The 22,074-nt window shown below is 54.6% G+C and overlaps 1 protein-coding gene and 1 long non-coding RNA gene across 4 annotated transcripts; one reads left to right on the forward strand and one right to left on the reverse strand.

Annotated features, from left to right (window-relative positions):
- Window positions 1-1,236: 1,236 nt before the first annotated feature.
- Window positions 1,237-16,436, reverse strand: MLYCD (malonyl-CoA decarboxylase). Of its 3 annotated transcripts, none has more exons than XM_021093741.2 (5): window positions 15,868-16,436; window positions 7,703-7,815; window positions 6,575-6,731; window positions 4,394-4,546; window positions 1,237-2,451 (listed from the first exon to the last, which is right to left on the reverse strand). In XM_021093741.2, exons 1-5 carry the CDS (start codon window positions 16,408-16,410, stop codon window positions 1,918-1,920), a joined length of 1,500 nt encoding a protein of 499 aa, XP_020949400.2. In that variant the 5' UTR covers window positions 16,411-16,436; the 3' UTR covers window positions 1,237-1,917. The 3 variants fall into 3 exon arrangements, with proteins under 3 accessions (XP_020949400.2, XP_020949399.2, XP_084815576.1); XM_021093740.2 differs by having other exon boundaries at window positions 1,237-2,454; XM_084959450.1 differs by lacking the exon at window positions 15,868-16,436 and adding an exon at window positions 11,504-12,583 and having other exon boundaries at window positions 7,703-8,444.
- Window positions 15,907-21,835, forward strand: LOC146402175 (uncharacterized). The gene is made up of 2 exons (XR_014805348.1): window positions 15,907-16,584; window positions 16,689-21,835. It is a non-coding gene; the product is annotated as an uncharacterized LOC146402175 (long non-coding RNA).
- Window positions 21,836-22,074: the final 239 nt, after the last annotated feature.

The following is a 22,074-nucleotide window of genomic DNA, read 5'->3' on the forward strand; positions in this document are numbered from 1 at the left end:
GGGGGAACACAGGGGGAGTGGGCTCTGTTGCAGGGAGGGGTGGAGTGTGGCTTCAGCTTTGAACCCGGGGCACTATGGAAACTCACTGCTGGTGACAATGTGCTGAACACCTGCTGGGAGGCCACTGCATGGCAGGCACTTTACGGAGGAAGACCCGGTGGTCGGAGTGGTTGCTTGAGAGCACGCGGGGCGGAAGACACGTTCGGGAGGCACCGTCTAGCCCGTGTTACTGTGCTGTAAAGTATCCCTTCAGTGATGCGGACTGAGGCACCCACCAGGGAGACCCGCGCATCCGCACCCATCCACCGACAGCCGCCACTTCAGATCTGCCGGGCTCCAGGCTGGGGGGCTGAACCTCCCTGTTCACAGGTCTAGCGGCTGCAAGCCCGAGATGCGGAGGGAGCACCACCTCCCCCGGTCACAGACCTCTTCTGGGGGCTTCGCGAGGGCTCGTGTGTGAGGTCACTAATCCCACATGGGAGGCCTCCACCCTCACAATCCGGCCACCTCCCAGGGGCCCCACCTCCTCACGCCACCACCTTTGGGGGCGAGGATTTCAACGGATTTTGGCGGGGCATGGCGCCGTCCATATCCATCCATCCTCCAGCCTTCACCAAGCACCTACATATTAGGCATCGAAAACAGAGTGAGATAAGGTTTGACAAAGTGGACAATCCCCGGTGACTGGGGAGGCGGGGTGCTAAGTGCACAGGATCTGCTCCGAAGACCCCCCACGAGGAGAGATTAAACAGAGAGAAGGTGTGGAGTGTGGGCATCAGGAGCTGCCGGCTCAGGGCCTGCCCGCCGCACGGAAGCAGCCGATGCCTCACCTCTTTGCAGCTCCTGGAAGGGGGCGGCTTCAGGCCTGCAGAGCCCGGGGCTTTCAGCATCAGCTCAAAGCAAAGCCGAGAAGCACCGGACTGCTTCCACCGGGACAGAGGAAAGGCACAATTTCTAGCCATGACCGTGGTCACGCCGTTTGTCACCAAGCAACAAGTGACACGCAGAGGACGACAGAGAAGGTCCAGGGACGAGTCTGGAAGGTAAAAGGCAGGGAGCCTAATGGAACATGACACCTGCTCCTTCCACACAACCAGCAGCGCCTGCGCCTTCACCTCTGTCTCAGGCCACACGCGCTGGGCTGGCTGCAGAGAGCACCAGACCTGCCGACGGCGTGGCTGGGGACCAGGGGCACAGCTACTGAGGTCTCGGACCTCAGAGACGACCAGCACATGATCGTGAATAACCACGTGTTTAATGCTGCACAGAACAGATCTGCTCTTTGCTATTAAGTCATCATGAACCTGAATCGCCGTAGCTGTCAAGCCCATAACCCAGCTCAAGCCCCAGGTGACAACAGCTCCTGCCTCTGATAACTTAACTTAGTGAGGTTTGTGCCAAGTCACAAACCTTTTCAGACCCTGATGATCTCGGAGAGAAAACTAGGGAAATGGAGCCCAGCCCCCTAGCCCTCTGCAATCCGTGGAGAGAAATGGCTAAAGGAACCCCGGCTGGATCGCGTCCTAAGCCGGCAGGAAGATGCGCTCTCACCGTCTGCCTGAGACGGTGCGTGGATCCACCCTGGGAGCCAGCAGAGGCTCTACGGGTCTGGAAGGCCATCCCAGAGCAGGGAGCCAGGCCGAAGGCCGTGGCAGAATCTTCTGGAGAGGGCACAGCATCTCCACGCAGCCTGTGCCCGCCTGTGCCCACCACCGCCCGGCGGCAGGCAACGCCTCTTCCTTTGCACCACGTCGGGGCCCCGCCTCGCGGTGTGAACCTGTCATAGGGCTGGAGACTGCGGCTGAACTCTGCTTTACTTTAAAAGCTCCTCTGGCTACGTCCCCGCCCCCGACCCATCCAGAAAAATCCTGCTTCTTCGAGCCGGGGGAGGGGCCCGCTGGTTTAACAAAGGTTACTTCAGAGTTTGCTGTTCTTCTGAAACTGGGCCACCAGGCTGAGGACCTGCTCGGAGGCCTTGATGTTTTGGGAGCCGAGGTAGGCGACCCTGTTGGTGGCCGTGTCCTCCAGGAAGTAGCGGTAGTTGACCATGAGGCCGCACGAGCCGGTGATGCCCTTGAGGCTGACGTCACCCATCCAGTTGATGCGCCACATCACGGCCCCGTTCTGCAGGTGGAAGTTGGCCACAGGGTTGAGCGCGTAGCCCCGGTGCTTCTCCCCGTACAGGTACCAGGCGCAGAGCCGCATCAGCGGGGCCTGGAGCGCCCGGACCAGCCTCTCCGACTGGACCCACTCGCCGCTGCTGAGAAGCGCCCTGAGGGTCTCGTTCACGGGACCGCCGGTGACCTCGGCGATTTCTCTGCACTCGGCATCGGTGAACAGTTCGCTCCGCCCGTGCTCCTTGGTTTTCGACTTGAGCAGCCCTTGAAGCCACTTGGTGAATCCAGGGATGGGCGACAGGCTTGAGAACACCCCCAGGTGAGGGAACTCCTTCTGCTGGGCGTGGACGGGGTGGGGAAGGAAGGTGAGAAAACACAATTCATCAGTGGCTGAGTCACGGATACAGAAACTCCTCCTCCCTCAGTGCTTCCCGTGGGCTTTACAAAGCGCTATTTGATCTGCACTGATGTCCTTTTCTCAGGGAGCGTGAACTAAGAAGCGGATGTGTGCTGGATCCTGGACGCATCTTGAGTCCCCAGGACAAGCCTGTACGATGGTGTCCCAGGAGCACCACTATCCATGCTGACAAGTTGGGGTGCGTGCCTGAAATCGGAGGGGTGGGCTGCGGCCAGGCGGGGTGCTGTCTTCTGGTGACAGATGGTGTCTTCCTGGCCCGCCAGGCCCCTCCCCCAGCTTTTGATGTGGCCACAGAACCTGGTTGGGGGCTCTGCACGCAAGTACCCAGTGACTGTTTGTTGACTGAACAAGCGATCGCCCAACTCTGTCACAGGGGGTGCAGAGGTATGCTCCACACCAGACAATACGGTTCAACCATTGTTGTTCCAATGACAGAGAGCTCTCAGGGGTCATTTTTAAAAATCCAGGATGTTCCAGTTAAAGACGTAAGACGTAAGACATGCCCCCAATAGAACAAACTTCTGCAAATGTATGACAGAAGCAAAGAAACCACCATACCTCGCTCCTCAGAGATGAGGGGGGGTAGAGGGTAACTCCTTCGGGTCTTTAGGCAGGTTTTACAAGGATGAGACAGGTATTTTCCCATCAAGAGCCCGGGAATCTGTATCACATCACGATGAGCATTTTCTCCTTTGCAGCCAAAACTCAAAACCGTAACTTTCACAACGGAAACTATCGGAAGATACCATGACCCCCTGACTCTCCTCACTCTGTTCTCTCGCTGGGCGCTGAAGGTGGCTTCCTCCCCACCCCACGAACACTCGTGTGCAGCAGAGGGAGCTCCCTTGCTGAGTCTCTGATGAGCCTCCCGCCCACAGCCCAGCCGTGGAGCAGCCGTCAGGAGGCGGCAGAAACAGGGCCTGCGGGTGGCTCAGCCGGACCCAGACGCTGCCTTTCTGACCGTCATTCCAAGCCCCCGCCTCAAAGAAGCAGGAGAGAAGAGGGAACTCAGCACAACCAGATGTGGCTTTTATCACCTCTGGGGAAATGCGGCAGGCAGTGGTTCTAACTAAGCGATGCCCAGCCGAACCTCGAGTTCTCAGATGGAAAAGTATGAATTTAACACGAAGCCTGGAAATATGTGGCTTCCACCCTATTTGTCATTCCCCGAGGAAGGGCTTCTGTGGCAGGTGTCTGTGCTGAAACCACCGGAAGCCCAGAACAGGGCTCTCGGAGCCAGGAATTAACAATCTAATTATTTTACTGAAAAATGGGGTTTTCCTCCTCATGGTTCACCCCAGCCCCTCATGAGACAGATTTAAATGGCCCAGAGCCAGGGTGGGCCTGAGCCTGTGTTTGCCAGGGCTACCGAGAAGGCAGCTGTGGGCCAGAGCATTCGACCTCAGGCTGCTGGCGTGACCTCAGGCCGGTGAGAGCCTGAGCCAGTGTAGGGCCGGGCAGAGGCCAGAGAGTGTGGGCGGCGGTGGGTGGGGTGGCCAGGCCCAGCCGCGACTGGACAGTAGGAGCAAAGGGGCCCTGCTGGTGACTAGGCTGGGACGTTGCGTGTCCATCATGGGGCCCCGGCCAGGTGGGTGCAGCGCTTCCACAGAAGCCGCTGTCCTCGGGACACGTCTGTGTTTGGGGGGGTCACGAGACGCTTTTGGGGGCCTTTTCTTGGTATGGCTCCACCCCCCCACCCCCAGGAGTCTGAGGGCTCCCAGGACGTGCCAGGGGCATCGGGCACTTCTCTACCCTCCTGGTTTTGCCAGCCCGGAGCTTCACCCCGTCCTCAGGGACCAGGGCAGGAACCCACAGCCGGCCCGAGACCGGGACAGGACACAGACTACGCAGCACCCACCTGCAGCTCCTTCACCACCCGCTTTATCAGGAAGGTGCCCAGCTCCACGCCCTGCAGCCCCTGCTGGGCCAGGCTCAGCGAGTAGAAGATGGCTGTGGTGATCCTGCTCTGCTCCTCGGCCTCGGCCGGGGGACACTCCTTCACGAGGATCGTCTGGAACACAAAGAGGATGCTGACAGGTGCCCGCCGGCGCGGCTGCCCCGTCGTGCCCCCATCCCCCCTGCCCCAGGCGTTGGGAGAGGGCATCCCTCTGCCTGAGGGCCAGGCTCCGGAGACTGAGCCCTCAGCTCTGTGCTCCTTCACCCTCCTCCGACCCACGCCTGTCCCCTGTCCTGGTGACGCCACACCTTCCCCGCTGTGAGTTCAATGTCCTACAGCCCCTGGCACTGCGAGTTCCTGCCCACACTTCCGGCCTTTGTGCAAACCGCTGCCTGCAGCCCAGCACCCCGGGCAGAGGCCGCCTGGCGCGTCCCCTCCAGGGGTGTCCCCTCCTCTGAACCCTCCTTCTCAACAGGCTGTTCGCGGTCCTGCGTACTTTCTGCTCGCAGGAAATGCAGCTTTTTGGTTTGGTGCCACGTCCTCGTGCTTCCACAGGGAAACGCCACGTCTGCGCAGACGCGTGCAGAGAGCGAGCTAAGGATTGGATGGACTCGAACTGGAAGCCCCGTTGCCACGTCTGATCTAGCAGCACTGGGAGCACTGGGAGTTGCATGTGGGCTGTTCTGAGCCTCAGTGCTCCGAGGGCCACTGGACAATCCTGGGACAGCAGTGGTGACCTCTCGGATTGCTTGCAGGCAGGCCTGCCCGTGCTTCTGAGGGACAGGCTGACGCTGCTCTAACCCCACCAGCCGCCCTGGACGCTGACGTGGGAGGGTGGCCCAGGGCGGAGGCTGAAGTCTGTGGCCCACAGACCTTCCGAAATTGCCAATGGGACCTGCAGGTCTCACGCACCCCCTTGGGGGAAACATCCTCAGCTGCCACCCCTGCGGATGCTCAAAGGGTCTTTTGTGGGACCCTGGGAAGTCAGAGACCGCCACCCTAAGAAAAGTGGGGCAGCTGGTGACACAGAGGTGGCGACGTCCAGGCCACGCCAGTCCCTCCTGCCTCCGCAGCAGATGGGGGGACCTCTGGTCAAACATCAGAGCACCCCCTGCCCCCGGGCCTCATCTTGTGAAACTACCTCCTTTGTTAATCAAGACGTCTGTAGGTTCTCTGTTCCGGATTCGAAAATCTCCAGCAAATCTTTTTTTTTAAAGTTTTTCCCCCAAAGCCCCTCCAAACAAACGAATCTTTCTTTGATTATGCAAATGAGATGAGAGATGCACAATATCAAAGAAGCAAGAAACGAACACATGGAGAAGAAATCCCAAATGACTCCAAAACTAAACTCTGGCCCAGGAAATTCTGCATGCTGGGGGCGTGGCCACCCCCCCCCCAAATCCTGCATGTTTTATATTTTAATCGTTATGGCCAAGCTGTCTCCAGAGGGGCTGTGATAACTTCCAGGGCTGGAGGGGCCCGTGCCACAGACCAGGCAGAGCTCGGGGCCCGGATCAGGCACTCAGCACAGCCTACCTGCAATTTGCTTTTCTTTTTTTTTTAATGGCCACATCTACGGCACACGGAAGTTCCCAAGCCGGGAATCGAATGGAAGCTGCAGCTGCTGGCCTATTCCACAGCCACAGCAGCGCTAGACCTTGAGCTGCACCTGTGACCTACGCCACAGCTCGAGGCAACGCCAGATCCTTAACCCACTGCGTGAGGCCAGTGATTGAACCCACATCCTCGGGGAGACAATGCTGGGTCCTTAACCCACTGAGCCACAACAGCAACTCCCTATTTTCAATTTTCTAATCAGGCGTCTTTTGAAACTACTCATAGGCTCTTCACAGGTGCTGAAGAGTTGAGTGTCTCTCCCCGCCTCCTCCGTAACAGCCTGGACCACGTCGCCACTCAAGGTCCACACACGCGGGCCCAAAGTCTCCTGTCCCATCACTCTCCTTGCACCGCGCGTCTCCACTCTGTCGTGCAGGCTTGGAAACTGACTAGCCCATCCAAAGACCCATATGAGCCGAAAGCAATTGTTCTTTTTTTAAAAAGGGGAGACAACCAAGTTAAAATAAAAAACTTAAGGGACTCTGGCCGCCCGCCCTGTCCTGAAGGGACCGCGCAGGCAGGTACCTGGATGGTGCTGGAGATCTCGCTGGTCAGGGCCACGTGCAAGACGATCAGGGGCTCCCCCGGGGTCGAGCAGTGAGAGAAGAAGTAGCACCTGCGGTAGGACCCCACGCGGCGTTTCATATCCATCCAGTTTTTAACGGGATGCACAGCCTCAGACCTGACGGGAACATTATACGGAGTCAAGACAGAGGTACAATCCTGAGTTACAAAACCGTGCCTGATTCCTGCTCCTATTAGTCACTCAAGTCAAAGAAGCCCTTTAAATCCAGCTTCCATGGACTCTTCGGGAAATTCAAGGAAAATCGCTTTGGCCAGAAACAGCCCTGATGGAGAGGCTTAGGGTTAGGGGTAGGGTTAACCCCACATCCTTCGGGGCCTCTAATCCCGGCAGCGCCTGTGGACACGCCTGGCCTGGCTGGGTCCATTGGTCCAGTGACCGCGGCCACTGCTGTTTCGTCTCAGCAGGGGACCTGGCAGCAGCACATGTCAGGCAAGCCTGCGTTTCAAGCTGTCTGGGGAAGGGGCTGCAGTCATACACGCCTTTGTGAATCTGGAGATTTTATCCAAGAGGAAAATACTAACAGCTGGATGATAGAGGCTGTCTGGGGTACCAGTGCCAACACTTGGTCCAGTGACTCTGGGTGGCTCTGATAACAGGGCTGTGGGGAAAGGGGGGCCTGTGGGCTTTAAATACGGGGACATAACTGAGATCCCATGTGCAGGGTCACCAGCAGAAGGGCTGGTTTTCATCTGTGCCCTCTCCTCCTCTTTTGCTGTCTTTTTAGGGCTGCACCTGCGGCATATGGAGATTCCCAGGCTAGGGGGCGGATCGGAGCTGCACCTGCTGGCCTACATCATAGCCACAGCAACGTCGGATCCGAGCCCCATCTTCGACCCACACCACAGCTCACAGCCACGCCGGATCCTTAACCCACGGAGCCAGGCCAGGGACGGAACCCGAGTGAGTCCTCATGGATGCTGGGCCATGACGGGAGCGCCTCCGCCTCCTCCTCCTCCAGGACGGCCAACCTTTGTGACCAAGGTGTTTGGCCCCGTTCGAGCGGCATCCACGGGAATGGACACTGGCTGTCAGTGAAAAGGGCAGAAAAGTGGACACGTCACACTTACTTGCTGATTTTCTGGAGCACTTCGCACGGCGAATGCCAGGTGACCCGCTCCAGGTTGAGGAACCCGGAGGCAAACCACTCCGAGAGCATGCTCTTCAGCACCCCGTTCATTTCCTGCAAAAGGGAGGAGAAAGTGCCGGCTGTCCGAGGGCCCGCCCTCCAGCCCACCCTGTGTCACCGCCAGCGCCAGGAAGGAACACCGAAACGGGGGGGAGAGAGCGTCTGCAAAGAGCTTGTGCTGTGACAGCGCCCCCGAACCCTCCTGTCCTCCCGCTGGACCGAATGCAGCCGTGGCCTTTCTCCCCCCACCTGTGAGACGAGGAGCAGAAGTGTTCGGGTCAGCACGAAGTTGACCTGACCAACGAACTTGCTCCCACTCACGGGCCACAGTGGACATGACAACACATGACATCGGCCTGATGCTCGATGCGGTCTTGGGGAGGAAACGCCAAGGCCCGCTCAGGAACATTGTCTGATGTGTCAGAACGTCCTTTGTTTCCCAAGAGAAACTAGTACTGGGTCCAGGCACTGCCTTTCAAGAACACGTCCTCCTGTTTTAATGTCTTGGAAGCCAGGACGCGTCTTTTGAATGATGGTGAGTCATGGTTTGATGGTTTGATGGGCAGCTCTTTCTCGCTTAGTGGGCCACAGGTAACAGTATCCCTGGAAATCCGTGGAGTTATATTTGATGAGATCATTATTATTATTATTATTTTTGGTCTTTTTGTCTTTTAGGGCCACACCTGCGGCATATGGAGGGTCCCAGGCTAGGGGTCTAATTGGAGCTGTAGCCGCTGGACTATGCCACAGCCACAGCCACAGCCACAGCCACGCCAGATCCGAGCTGCGTCTGCAACCCACACCGCAGCTCACGGCAACGCCAGATCCTTAACCCACTGAGCAAGGCCAGAGATCGAACCCGTGTCCTCATGGATGCTAGTTGAGTTCGTTAACCACTGAGCCTCGACGGGAACTCCAGATGATGAGATTATTCTGATTTCGCTTCAGTTATTGAAATCTAATCTAAGCTAATTTGAGTCAGCTTCACCATCAGAAATACAGCTGCACTGAAACTTCTCAAGCAAGACCACAATAAGAGGTGCATGAGGGGAGCAGAGGAGACAGGGGCAGAACCACCCCAGTTTACCTGCAGCGCCCACTGGCCAGGTAACAGTGCTAAGCTCTGGGGATGCCCAGGGCATGAGGCATGGCTTGCTGTTTCTCAATAGCTGTGTACCTTTCTTCCAAATGAACAGAAGTCTCACTTTTTAGTTGGGTGCATGGCTGTTCAGAGTAAAGCTTGCACTGTAGCTATAGGGCAACTGTGGGACCAAGTTCTGGCTCATCGGATGTAAGCAGAGGGGTCCTGAAGCAGCTTTGGGGAACCTTGAAAGATGGCAAGAGCAGCCCTTTGCCCATCTTTCTCTTTGTCTTTCCCAGAGCAGGATGGAAGGTGGCGTGATGGCTAGAGCTGGAGCAGCCATCTTGGGCCATGAGGTAACTTTGGGGGATGAAAGCTTTTCAGGGAACAGCAACAAAGGAGAGTCTGGGTCAAATGAGGACACTGCAGAGCAGGGTGAGCCCTGGGCTGGCCACCTCCAGACTTCTCTTTTTATTCAAACTACTAAGGCTTCAGTCTGTTACTCACAAATGAACCACATACTAACAGATATGCTGAATACTATTATTGAATAACAGTAAACATGTGAGTGCAGAACTGACCTTATGAATCTCTGTATAGGAATCACAAAGACCACAATGGATAACACCTGTAAAATTGTATGAAAGCCATAAAGCTGTTACAGGGCCATTTCGCAATTTAATCGCTGGTAAAAGGTCAAAGGACTCAGAACTTTGTCACTTGAGGATATGCTGCAGGCACTGGCTTGGTGGCTCAGAAAGGGCTTTAGTGTGAAGTGTGGTTCATCCTTAAACACTCAAGGCCCGGAGCACGGAAGGGGCCACGAATCTGTGCTGTGAGGCTCCTGGGGGCAAGGAGAGGGGGTGAATCTATGGCCAACTGGGGAAGGCACAGTCAGACCTAACGTACAGAAGATCTCTGAGTAGCCAGGGCCGCCCAGAGGTCATCTGGGGATGGTGGCCCTCCCCGGGGGGCAGGATGGAGCACAGGCTGAGTAAGAAGAAGGCAGAGAGGTTTGTTAAAAGGATTTACGCATTCACAGGCGGCTGAACTGAACCCCCGCCCAGTTGCCTTTCACTCTTCAGCCTTTACTGGGTGCTCTGCTCCCTAAGGGCAGAGATTATTTCTGATCCATTCACGTGCCCAAAGCACTCAGGGGGGTCTTCCACGTGGAAGATGACTGATAGACGGCTGTCAAATAAACAAGAGGAGAAATATTGGACCACGGTGGCCAGGAAGCAGCAGGAAGGGAGGAGACAGCACTTGCTGGGCGGTACAGAACAGCTCCTCGGAAAACTCTATTTCCGGCCTTGACCTCAGTGGCTCCCGATCTTCCTGGCCCCTCCCACCCTCGAGTGTTGCTAAAACCCAGGCACCCTGTCCCCAGAAACATGCCAACATGATCCTAAAATGCTGTGCACAGCTTCCTGGGGTTCAGGGACCGCGGGGCTGGGGAAGCTCTGTGCTGCGAGGTTCGCAGAGGGGGAGCCCAGTTCCATGCATCGCCTGGCATCTCCAGGACAGGCCTTAGAGGAGGTGGTGGGGAAACCTCGCTGCCGCCTGAATTCAGCACTCACAGTGGGCGAGATGGCTTAGCGGAGGCAGGTGCCTGCTCTCGAGGTCGCTTCGTTCTATTTTGGGCTACTGACAGCTATGAAGTGTGACCCTGGACACGAGAACTTGGAATCCAGGGTAAAGGTTACACATCTCCGGGCTCCACGCTAGCAGGACTGCTGGGCTTCAGGCTGGAATCAAGCACAGAAGGCAGCAAGGTTCCTGGATCTCAGGTGGCAGGGGGTCGAGAGATCGTGCACGCTTCACGCTCACTCAGAAATCACCTGTCAGCAATGCAGGACTCAGAAATGCAATGGCTGGGTCAACTTTCCTACCTAGGAAGAGGTCCATTTTTTAGCTGAGCTAAGCACAGAATTTAGTAGGTCCACAAGGACCACTAGGTTAGCTGAAAACCAGAAGGAGTGGAGTTCTTGTCGTGGCGCAGTGGAAACAAATCCAACTAGGAACCATGAGGTTGCAGGTTTGATCCCTGGCCTTGCTCAGTGGGTTAAGGATCCGGCGTTGCCATAAACTGTGCTATAGGTCGCAGATGCAGCTTGAATCTCGTGTTGCTGTGGCACTGGCGTAGGCTGGCAGCTACAGCTCCGATTAGACCCCTAGCCTGGGAACCTCCATATGCCGTGAGAGCGGCCCTAGAAAAGGCAAAAAGACAAACAAACAAACAAAAAATACCCAGACAGGAGTTCCCGTTGTGGCCAGTGGTAAGGAACCCATGATGATGAGAGTTCAATCCCTGGCCCCGCTCAGTGGGTTAAGGATTCGGCATTGCCATGAGCTGTGGGGTAGGTCACAGATGTGGCTCGGATCCTGCGTGGCTGTGGCTGTGGTGTAGGCTGGCAGCTGTAGCTCTGATTTGACCTCTAGCCTGGAAACCTCCATATGATGCAGGTGTGGCCCTGAAAAGAAAAAAAAATGTCCAAGGAGAGAGATTCTGCCCTGCCTGGCCTCCTGCCTTGGGCTTCACACTCACATGGAATGTGGGGCTTCGTTATTGCCCTATTTGCAATAAGCACAGCCCTGGGTCAGAGACCAAGTACCTGACAAAGCGCCTTCATTCCTATCTGTATTTTTAGCAAAGCTCCACACCGTCCCCCAGGGCATTTCTTAGAAGAGAAGCAGGCTGACCTTGGGCAGACTGACCACCAGTTGAGCCGCTGGACTTGGCGGCCCAGGACCATTAGGGAACCTCAAGTCGTGCCTCTGACCAGCAGACAAAGGAGAGAGCACTGCGAACGGGCCCCCCTTCCCCAGCAGGTGCATCTTCCGCTGTGTGAGAGCTGGTCTAAGACACCTGATCAGCATCCTTTGGGGCCTCACCCTTGCCCATCACCCTAAAAACGCCTCTGCTCTCACAGATTCAGTAAACGAGAACCCATGCAGGGAACCCAGCGGACTGAATCCCATCCGCAGCGACGCCCACGGCCGACGAGTCCACAGCATCCTCCTTCACCTGACGTCACTGGGCAGCTCCACGGTCAGCAGGGGCCGGGGAGCACACCTGTGTGATGGGGTGCTGTGTGCACAGTCAGGGGTGCTGAGATCGGGGGCTCCCTGCTCCCCTAGCATCTTGGGGCAACATGGGCCCCTGGGGATCCGGGGCTCCTGATCTAAAGCTTCAAGGGCCAACCTTCTGATGGCTTCCAACACTGATTTCTTTTTTTTTAATTTTTTTATTTATTTTTTTATTTTCCCACTGTACAGCAAGGGGGTCAGGTTATCCTTACATGTATACATTACATTTTTTCCCCACCCTTTCTTCTGTTGCAACATGAGTATCTAGACAAAGTTCTCAATGCTATTCAGCAGGATCTCCTTGTAAATCTATTCTAGGTTGTGTCTGATAAGCCCAAGCTCCCGATCCCTCCCCCTCCCTCCCCCTCCCATCAGGCAGCCACAAGTCTCTTCTCCAAGTCCATGATTTTCTTTTCTGAGGAGATGTTCATTTGTGCTGGATATTAGATTCCAGTTATACCAACACTGATTTCTTAAAGGCACAAAGTTCTAGCTGTGTCACTGCTTTAAGTGAGATGCAAAATCCAGAATGAAATAGAAGCAACAGACTGCACACAGCCATGCTGCTGATGAATGACACTACCAGGGCCCAGGAACAGTTTCTAAGGATTAAAAAACCATTTCTCTGCATGATAGGGATTGAAAAAAAAAAAACACCAAAACAACAACCAAACCTCACTTAGCCATGTAGAGCAAAGGGAAAGGGACCCACTAGATTTAGCTACCCTTGCTTATAGGCAGTGAGGACAAGGCCAGGCAGGGTTTCTAGGTCGAGAAACAGGAGGGCTGTGATGGAGCCATCTGGAAAGCCTCCTGCACCCAGCAGTTTGAGACCGTGTGCAGAGGCCAAGGTCAGGCTATTGTCGCTCACTCTCTGCTCAAGAAGTATCGTTATGCCACGTGACTTCTGGCCTGTGGGTACATACTATTTTTTCCCTTATGGGTGTAGACGGCCTTGGTTAAAGAACAAGGGAACCGCGTCCATCTGAGGACCTGGGGTGGCTGGCAGCCCTGGATTTCCCTGGGGCCAGGCCCTCTCCCCCTAGTCAAGTCTCGATGTCACAGCTCTCAGCTGCTACGACGTCCCATCTCGACCACAGAATAGCCCAGCCGTTTCTCAGGACAAGCAAGGAAATGAGCTCAGTAACGTCGCACGGACTCGGAGGACCCGGCTCTGGATGGGCGTCAGGGACCCCCCAGGTCGAGGGCAGCCCCAGTGCCTGATAGGATGCCTCGAGGCTGCACAGAAACCGTCATGGCCTCTGGGCCCCGTCCTAGGTTCAGAAATCTGAGTGGAGCAGTGTGGCCTCAGGACATAAGGGAGCGGTTAGCGGCCCACTTCGCTGGGTGGCGGGGCACCTGGAAATCTACCTCGGGCTTCATTCACCATTTTGCTACACAAGCCAAGGTCTCCGTTTTCAAGGTCTTAGTTTTCATCTGGTGGGGGGGGAATAATACATTTCAGATGCTAAATTCTGGGGTTCATGTCTAAAACCCAAGCAAGCGGCACAGACACCTGAATATCTATGAAGAAGCGAGGGAAGCTGCCCGGGGCTGGAGTGGATGAAAAAGCCCAGCAAATGAGCCGGAGTAGAGGTGGCTCTTGCTCTCACAGGACTCACACAGGGAGGCAGGTTCAGGAACTTTCCATCCAGGTGCCAGCTTGGCTGAAGAGGAGCTCAGTGGAGGGGAGCTGGTGATGCTGGGTGAGCTGGGACATCCAGGATGCCTGGAGTGCAGCAAAAATGCCAGAGGGAAGAGAGTGGGTGTGACGATTTTTCAACAAGAGGAGAGAGACTGACCTTTGGCTTCAGAGAAAGGTGGGCGTTGAGGTTGCTCGTGAATCCAAATAAAACAACGCTATTAATCAACTGGGTTGTTTGACCTCTCCCTCAGTTTTAGAGAAAAAAGCCAATTCTAGGAGGATAAACCCACTTTTGATCCGGTGAGGCTGTTGATTCTGTGTCAGTGTGCTGTGAGCAACACACAGGTCATGGAAACCAGGCCTGGCCTGAGGCTCTCTCACAGCTCCCTGCTCTGGGCACCGCACTGGCCCTCACCTGCATGCCAGTCCCTAGGTCTTGCTGAGAATGAAACGAGCGGGTGCATGAAAGGCATTGACACCTATTGTACCTGCTCCTAGCTCTTCCCACACTTGCAGGGAAGCTTCTGGACCAAGCGACCTTGGAGCCCGGAGCATGCCTGGTACAAAAGGAACACCCAATTGCTGCGGATTGACTGGATGGATAGACGGATGGAGGAAGAGTTTCATTTTGGGACAGGTGACAAGCACCCTACCTAATCCTCAAGCCTCCTCTGCAATAAGCATCCAGTCTCAAAAGGGTTTCAGGAGCACTGGTCTCTGGCTCAAGAAAACCAAAAAAGTCTACTTGGATGGCTAAATGTAGGCCTCTCTTGAGAGGCACCAGGTGGCTGTGCATGCAGTGTACAGAAGCTAAGGTCTCAGCCAGGAGGATTCAGCGGGGAATGTGGTCAATTCGACACACACAGACTCCAGCCCTGATCTGGTGCCACTGCAATAAACAGCCGAGGTTCTCATCCAGTGAACCTCACAGCTCAAGGCTCTCTGGCCCTAGGTAACACTGAAGCATTGCAGATTAGCCAGCTATTATGAGGAGAATCAAATCAGAGCCACTATTATCATCCTGAGATCAATCAGTCCTCTTCTAATCACACCCAATTTTTATGCATCTAAGGCTACAGAGCCAAGACAGATGACAAAGTTTCTCATGAACGCAGCTCACAGGGCAGGATGAGGATATAAAGTGTACCCCAAAGAACCAGAAATTTGCATTCAGACGGATGATCAAAGACATAACTTCTTTGCCCTGAGTTCTGGGCAAAGTCATGAGAGCTCACAGGACCTGGTTCCTTTACTGGAAAAGACAACACGCTCATCACGGACCCAAGAGTGCAGCGGTGAACATGAAAACGCTCTGCCAGTGTTAAGAGTGCTTAAAAGAATTAGGACGTAATCGTTCAAATGCTTGATTTTTTTAAACAGCCAATTGCACCTAACAAGAGGTCTGCATGTCAGAACATCCCCAACCCTTCACGTAAGTTCTGGTTCACTAAACGAGCCGGTGAGTGGTCCCATCGTATTTCATATCAATAGCACAAAAGGACTATCTTCAACTACCAGCCACCTTTCAAGCCATCATTATTGAAATCTTTAAGTATTTATTCACATCTAACAAGACCTCACTGTGCGAAGAGCCTGATTATCTCCAGAAGACAAGTTCGAGTCCCATTTCTGGGCTGAACTCAGGAAGGTAAAACACCCTGCCCAAAGTGACTGGCAGAGACAAGACAGAAGGCCATCGGACTCCTAGACCTCAACTTCTAGGCACTTCTGTGCATTTCACAGGACTGCTCAGGACAAGGGCTTACACATAGTGGGTGCTACAATGAACTTTTGCTAACCACATCCAGGTTGTTTTTGTTTGTTTTGCACCATGTGTGCGGATGAGAGGTTCTCAGGCAGAGGATGGAACCACAGCAGTGACAATGCGGGATCCTTAACCCATTCAGCCACAAGGAAACTCCCTATCCAGGCTTTCAGAAAGCTGCCTGACACATCAAGGGTACCAAAGAGGTGAAACCTCTCAGGTAAAGTAGGAAAAGAGACTATGGAGCACGCTCACCAGCCAAGAGGCGTGACAGTCACCTTAAGAGTGAGTTTCTATAGACTGAAGCGAGGCCAGACTAGCAGAAGGCAAGGATTCAGAAAGCCTGGGAAGACAGGGGTCAGGGTTCAGAGACTGCGACTTAGGGCTAGGTGTGCAAGGCTCCAGGCATGGGAAGATGGAGTGTTTGGGGCTCCAGGGGCAGCTTTGAACCACACCCGGAGGTGGGGGTGGGGTGGGGACGGACCACCGAGATGGGCGGTCCCAGGGGCGGTCCGGGCGGGGCCTTACCCGGACATGAGGCCCCTCCACCAGCTTGAGAGCCTGCGCCTCGAGCAGGTCGGCCCGCAGCTGCACCAGGAAGCGCACGCCGCCGTCCAGCTTGCTGATGTGATGGAAGAGGCTGCGGTAGCGCGGCACCAGCGCGTAGCGCAGCCGGTCCTCGGCCTGCAGCAGCACGGCAGCCTCCCGCGGCTGCTGGCGAAGCTGGAGTACGCCGGCGCTCTGCTCGGCCACCTGGCTGTGGTCCACGCCGAAGCCCCGCGCCAGGCGGCTCAACAGCTCGGCGCGCTCGGATGCCTCGGCCAGGCTGCCGTAGAAGCTCATAAAGTCCGCGCACTGGTTTTCAGCCGGCGCCGGCGTCTTCTCGCGCAGCTCGTAGGCTGGCATCGCTGGCACAGAGCGGTGCAGCAGCTCGTCCATGGCCCGCTTCAGGGCGCCGGCTGCCGCTGCCCGCCCGTTCGACAGCCTGGGTCCGGGTGGCCGCGGCGGCCTTGGGGGTAGCCACAACCCGAGGAGGCGCCCAGCTGACAGGCCGGTCCCGAGGACTCGCATGGCACGGGGCGACAGCTGCTAGGGATACACCACCACTTTTTTGGGGCTTCCGGCTTCCGGCACGCGCCCGTCCCATTGGCCGAGCCCGGGGGACGGGCGGGGCGGCGGCCAATCGGAGGGCCGAGCGGCGGGGATGAGGCGGAGCGCGGTGCTCCGGGCCAAGTGTGGCCAAAGGTAAGCCTGGAGGGGACCAATCCGAGGGCGGAGCGGCGGCGGCGTTGGCCCCTCGCCCTGTCACTTGGCCATAGGAAGTCACCGCCTCATTCCCTCTCCTCTAGGGCCAAGCTCTCCAACCCCAGGGAACAGCACAGCCGCCCAGGGAACGTATTAACGGACGCAGACTGCTGGCCCCACTGCGGAGATTCTGATCCAGTTTGCCTGGGGGGAAGCCGAGGAATCTGCCTAGGAAGTATTCATGGTGTACTTCCCTGGCGAGGGAGGCTTTGTCTTGACCCCTGCCTAATGAAGGGCGGGTCTCACTTCTACAGAAAGCTGTGTACAGGGCTCTCCTAAGCCTCTTGTTCCCCAACCTGCCCCTCCTCCCTTGGTCCTCATTCATTCATTCGACAGAGTATTTATTAACCACCTGGTATGTGCCACGTCCCACACTGGGCACGGGGATAAAAATGAACCAGACAGACCCGAAGCTGCTCCACGGAGTTACAGTTTTACAATGGAGACAGAGGATACATAACTACAAATGGTGACAAATGCTCTAAGGGAAAAACAGGGTGCCGTGAGGTAGCCGGGCTGGCATGGACTTCCTACTGTGGACAGGGGCATTAGGGAAGGCCTCTCTGAGAACGTGACCGTAAACTGAGACCACAGGCTAGTTACGTGTAGAGAAGCAGGGGAGATGGGGAGAAGCTGTCCTATCCATTCTTCCAAGTTCATGATGAACGTTGTTCGTGTGTGTGTGTGTGTGTGTGTGTGTGTGTGTGTGTGTGTGTGTGTGTTGTGGGGTTTTTTGGGGGTGGGGTGGTTTTTTTTGTTTGTTTTTTTCCCACAGCCTGTGGCAGCTTGATGTGGGATCTCAGCTCCCAGAACTAAGACTGAACCCAGGCCACAGTGGTAGCAGTGGCAAATCCTAACCACCAGACCATCAGGGAAGTCCCCAAAGAACCATTTTTGTAACCTCTGCCTGCTCTTTGTCCCGCCATCTAAGTTTTATTGATCCTACTTTAAAAAGACTCCTGTGTTCCTGCTATGGCACAACGTGCTATTAGCAGCGTCTTGAGAGGGCTGGGATGCAGGTTCGATCCCCACCCCGGCACAATGGGTTATAAGGAACCACTGTTGCTGCAGCTTCAGCTTAGGTCTTGACTGCAGCTTGGATCTGATCCCTGGCCCAGGAATTCCAGAGGCTGCGGGGCAGTCAAAAACAAACAAACAAACAAAGAAAAAACCAAAAAAAAAAAAAAAAAAACCCCACCCCAAAACACTCCTGCATTTGTTTTCTCTCTGGCCCACTGATTCTGTAGCCTGTGTCACTTCTCACCAGGACCACAGAGGTATCCTCTCTGCTTCTAGGTCTGACTGCTCCGGTCCATTCTCTGCCTCAGCCACTGGGTGATCTTTCTAAACGATCCGTCTTCTGTGTTCCTCACTTATTCAACAAGCAAATGCTTTAGCATAACTGGCAGAAGCTGGCACCTACGGCCCCTGCTCCCCTCAACAGTCCTGTCTTCTCTCTCTCCCTACCTCATATTGGAATGGGGAAGAACAGCATGACTCCATAATAGAGCTCTTCCTGTTACTTTCACCTTTGTGCTCTGTTGGCTGTGCTTAGTCATGCTCCGCATCTTTCATAAAAGAATATTGCCCATCGCTTGAAAGATGCAGAAGAGCCAAACCACGACCTGATCACATGACCTGACCTACATGGACAGCTACCAGAACAAAGGAGGAACACAAAGAACACCTTACCTCACCTTGCCTGTAAAAGGCTTTGCTGAAAGCCTTCAGAAAGCTTGGGCTTTTCAAGGCATGAGCCACCTGTCTCCTTGCATGGCCCTGCAATAACCTTTCTCTGCTCCAAGCTCCAGTGCTTAGGTATTGTTTGGCCTCAAAGTGTATCAGGCACATAGACTTGCGTTTGGTAACAATATTACTTCCTCTGTGTCCTGGAGGCGCCCAGAGTAAGGAATACGCTTGGTTTTGTTTTTATTTTTTTTTGCTGCTGCAGCCTGTGGAAGTTCCAGAACGGGAATTGAACCCGTGCCGCAGCAGTGACAGTGTTCACTCTTTCACCTGCTGAGCCACCATGGAGCTCCCGGAGATCCGTTTTTATTTGTTTATTTAGTTTGTTGTTGTTGTTGTTGTTGTCTGGTCTTTTCTAGGGCCGCACCTGTGGCATAGGGAGGTTCCCAGGCTCGGGGCCTAATCAGAGCTGTAGCTGCTGGCCTATGCCACAGCCCCAGCAATGCCAGATTCGAGCCACATCTGTGACCTACACCACAGCTCACGGCAACGCCGGATCCTTAACCCACTGACTGAGGCCAGGGATCAAACCCGCAACCTCATGGTTTCGAGTCAGATTCATTAACCACTGAACCACGATGGGAACTCCCATTTTTAAACTCTGGGAAGACACACACAGGAAGGGTAGGGGGAGGTTGTCTTTGGTGGCACTATTGTTGGCAGTGGCTGGCATCACCCTCTGTCTACAGCCTCTACACACACCCCCGCTTCAGATAGGCCCACCTTCTGGGAGTGAGCTTTCTGCCATGGTTAGGGAGAGGCTAGAGGGAATTTGTAGGGCTTGATACCAAATGCAGGGGAGTCAAGAGGAAAACCCAGCCAGGATGTCTCTGTGCTCTCAGAGGAAAAGCATCGATCTAGGACAAAGGATGAGGGCAGCATCAAAGAGTCTGTTGAGAAGAGATGGTGGGCAGCGTGGCGGGGCAAGGAGGCTCTGGGGCAGGGCTTTCTTGTTTGGGAACCCACAGGGCACCCAGGGACCGGTGGGGAGGGGACCCTTCCCTTCCTTAGTCACACAGCCGTCAGTAACTGATGCCCCCCGTGCCTGTGAGGGGAGACACGTGGACAGGTGCTGGCTGAGCCCGTCACTGTCCTCTGTACACTAAGAGTACCACCACTGCTCTTAGCACTGACTAAATGCCATCCCTGTTCTTAGCACTTCAGTGTGTTATCTTAGTGAGGCCTCCCCATGACCCTGTGGGGCCAGAACTATTACTCCCATTTGATGGAGGTGGAAACAGAGGCACAGAGAGATACAGGGACCTGCCCAAGGGCTCACAGGAGCACATGCAGCAGTGGTCCCTGAGTCTCTTCCCGAGTGGCATGTGGAAGGACCATTTGGACCAGGCTGGTCTTGAGCTAGGGGGTGCAGGTGCCTCTGGGCTGAGAACAGCTGGGACTTGTTAGGCCGAAGAAACTGGGCCTGGCTTCTCTTTGACACATCCGGGAGAAAGTTCATGGCAGGAGCTGAGCTCTGCTGGAAGAAAAAGACGACCAGTTCAATCGCTCCTGGGCTCAAGGAGACCTCCCCCGTGACACCTGGGTAGAAAGACTCCTAGGAGTCAGCAAGGGAGGGCGTGCCAGGCCACAGCAAGTCCTGATGCTGCTCCAAACCCCTTTGCTCTGGAATCATCTGCGCCAAAAGAAGATGGGCGTGCAGCTGCAGTCAGGTGTGAGAAAGAAACAGGATAACGGGCCAAAGATAAACGAGGACCCGAAAGACCTGTTCTGCCTAAGTGATGACCTCGGCGCCGTGGCGCTCTCCTCCGAGGGGGACACTCACACCGTATTTCCCCTTAGGGTGCCGCTACTGCTTTCCTTCTGCCCTAGACAAACAGACTATGTCTCTGCGGGGCAGTGTTTCTAACGATAAGCCAGGACCTGTTTTTACCGTCTTTGCCTCCTTGAGACAGAGGGCAAGAATCAGGGCAATTCTAGGATTCCTGGTCCTCACCCAGGCTGCCCAGGTTCAACTCCTGAGCAAGGACTTAGGATCTCGAGTCAAGCCATGGCTCACGGCTGTCTCTCTGAGATCACTCCAAAGCCTGTGCTCTTTCCACCCCAGGATCCTGCCTGTGCTAAAATGAAGATTCCTACCTTATGTAGGACTGAGTTTGTTTTCTAGGCTGAAATGTGGAGGGAAACAGAGAAAGGACAGGAATCTGCTAAATACCAAATCCCTCCGCCGTGGCCAATGGTTGACTCGTGTACTCCTGACATTGACTCTGTCAGGTAACTGTCCCCAACCACAGATGAGGCTGAGGCTACTTATTTTATAATGGGGGAAGGCTCGAAGGGGGGCCAGTCTTAAGAGATACTAAAGTTTATGAAGCCCCAGTAATGAAAACAGAATGAACAAACATCTATGGACATAGCAGATGGTTCTGAGAGGGCCTTGAGGTGCTCAGGTACCAGGTGTGTGATCACAGGAGCATCGCCAGTGACTGAGGGGAAAAACGAAAGTTCCCAGGAAGAAGAGCAAAGGTAGGTCCCAGCCTCACACTGTTCAAGAGAAATGGCAGATCTTTAAAGGGTTTTTTTTACAAAGTGAAATAAAAGCATGAGAAGAAAATAATCTCAAAGCAAGACAAACCGTTTGAAGCCTGACACAAACCCAGACTCCATAAAAGATGGTTAACTTTCAGTGTATAAATTTTTTGAAAGTTCTTTCTGCTTAAAATCAAAAGACAGACACTACCTTGGAGAAATATTTGCAAGTTATATCACATAAAAATGGCTCATCTCTGTAACATATAAAGAACTACAAAGCACCCTGGGTGAAGACTGTCGATCCAACAGAAAAATGCAGAAAAGAAATGCAGAGAGGTCTTTGAAGAGGAAATTCAAATGGATCTTAAAACTGTGAAAAGTGCTCAACGTCACTCCTAATAAGAAAATGCAAATTAAAACCCCAGTGAGCTATCGGTTTTGATTTACTGCACTGTAATGACACCCTATGCTCGTGAGCTTGTGGGGAAGCAATCACGCTCTGCCCCTGCGGGTGGGTACCGCCCCTTCGGGGGGTGCATTCTGCAATATCTACCAGCATTGAAAATGGCCCCAGCAACTGGCACGGATACGTCCTGAAGCTGCTGAGTGCCAGGCTGATCAGACAGACCTGGGCTCTCAATCAGCAGGACCAGGATTCAGGTGGGGCGCCCAAGATGACAACAGGGTCCCTACAAGGAGATGCAGGAGGGGCTGAAACAGCCATCTCTGGGGCTAATAAGGACTCTGAGTTCCCTAGTGGCCCACCAGTTGGGGGAGTCCAGCATTGTCACTGCTGAGGCTCCGGTCACTGCTGTGGCTCAGGTTTGATCCCTGGCCTGGGAACTTCGTCATGCTGTGGGTGCAGCTAAATAAATAAAGAGAAAAAAGAATGAAGGGACATGAAGAGAAATGCTAAATGAGATGCTAATAGTAACAATAAAATTCAAAAAACAACCTTCAGTTGTCTCAATGAACAAGAAACATAAAAATGAAGGTGGGGGAGGGGCTCGGTTGGAGCTGCCACATCGTCGCAGACCAGCGCAGGTGCAAGGAGGCAGGACAGCACCTTAATAAAGACCATTGGCTCTAAAGTGCATCCTGGCCCCGCTGCTCTCTAGTTCAGTGACCTTGAGCAGGTTTCATTGGCTTTTAAAGGCAGTCTCCACGACTGGGAGATGTAGCTGAGAGTAATTA

The sequence above is a fragment of the Sus scrofa genome, chromosome 6, assembly GCF_054392235.1.
Source record: "Sus scrofa isolate SSC_HxYL_T2T_F1_AM1 chromosome 6, Sscrofa_HxYL_maternal_Yorkshire_Landrace_v2.0, whole genome shotgun sequence".
NCBI classification, from domain to species: Eukaryota; Metazoa; Chordata; class Mammalia; order Artiodactyla; family Suidae; genus Sus; species Sus scrofa.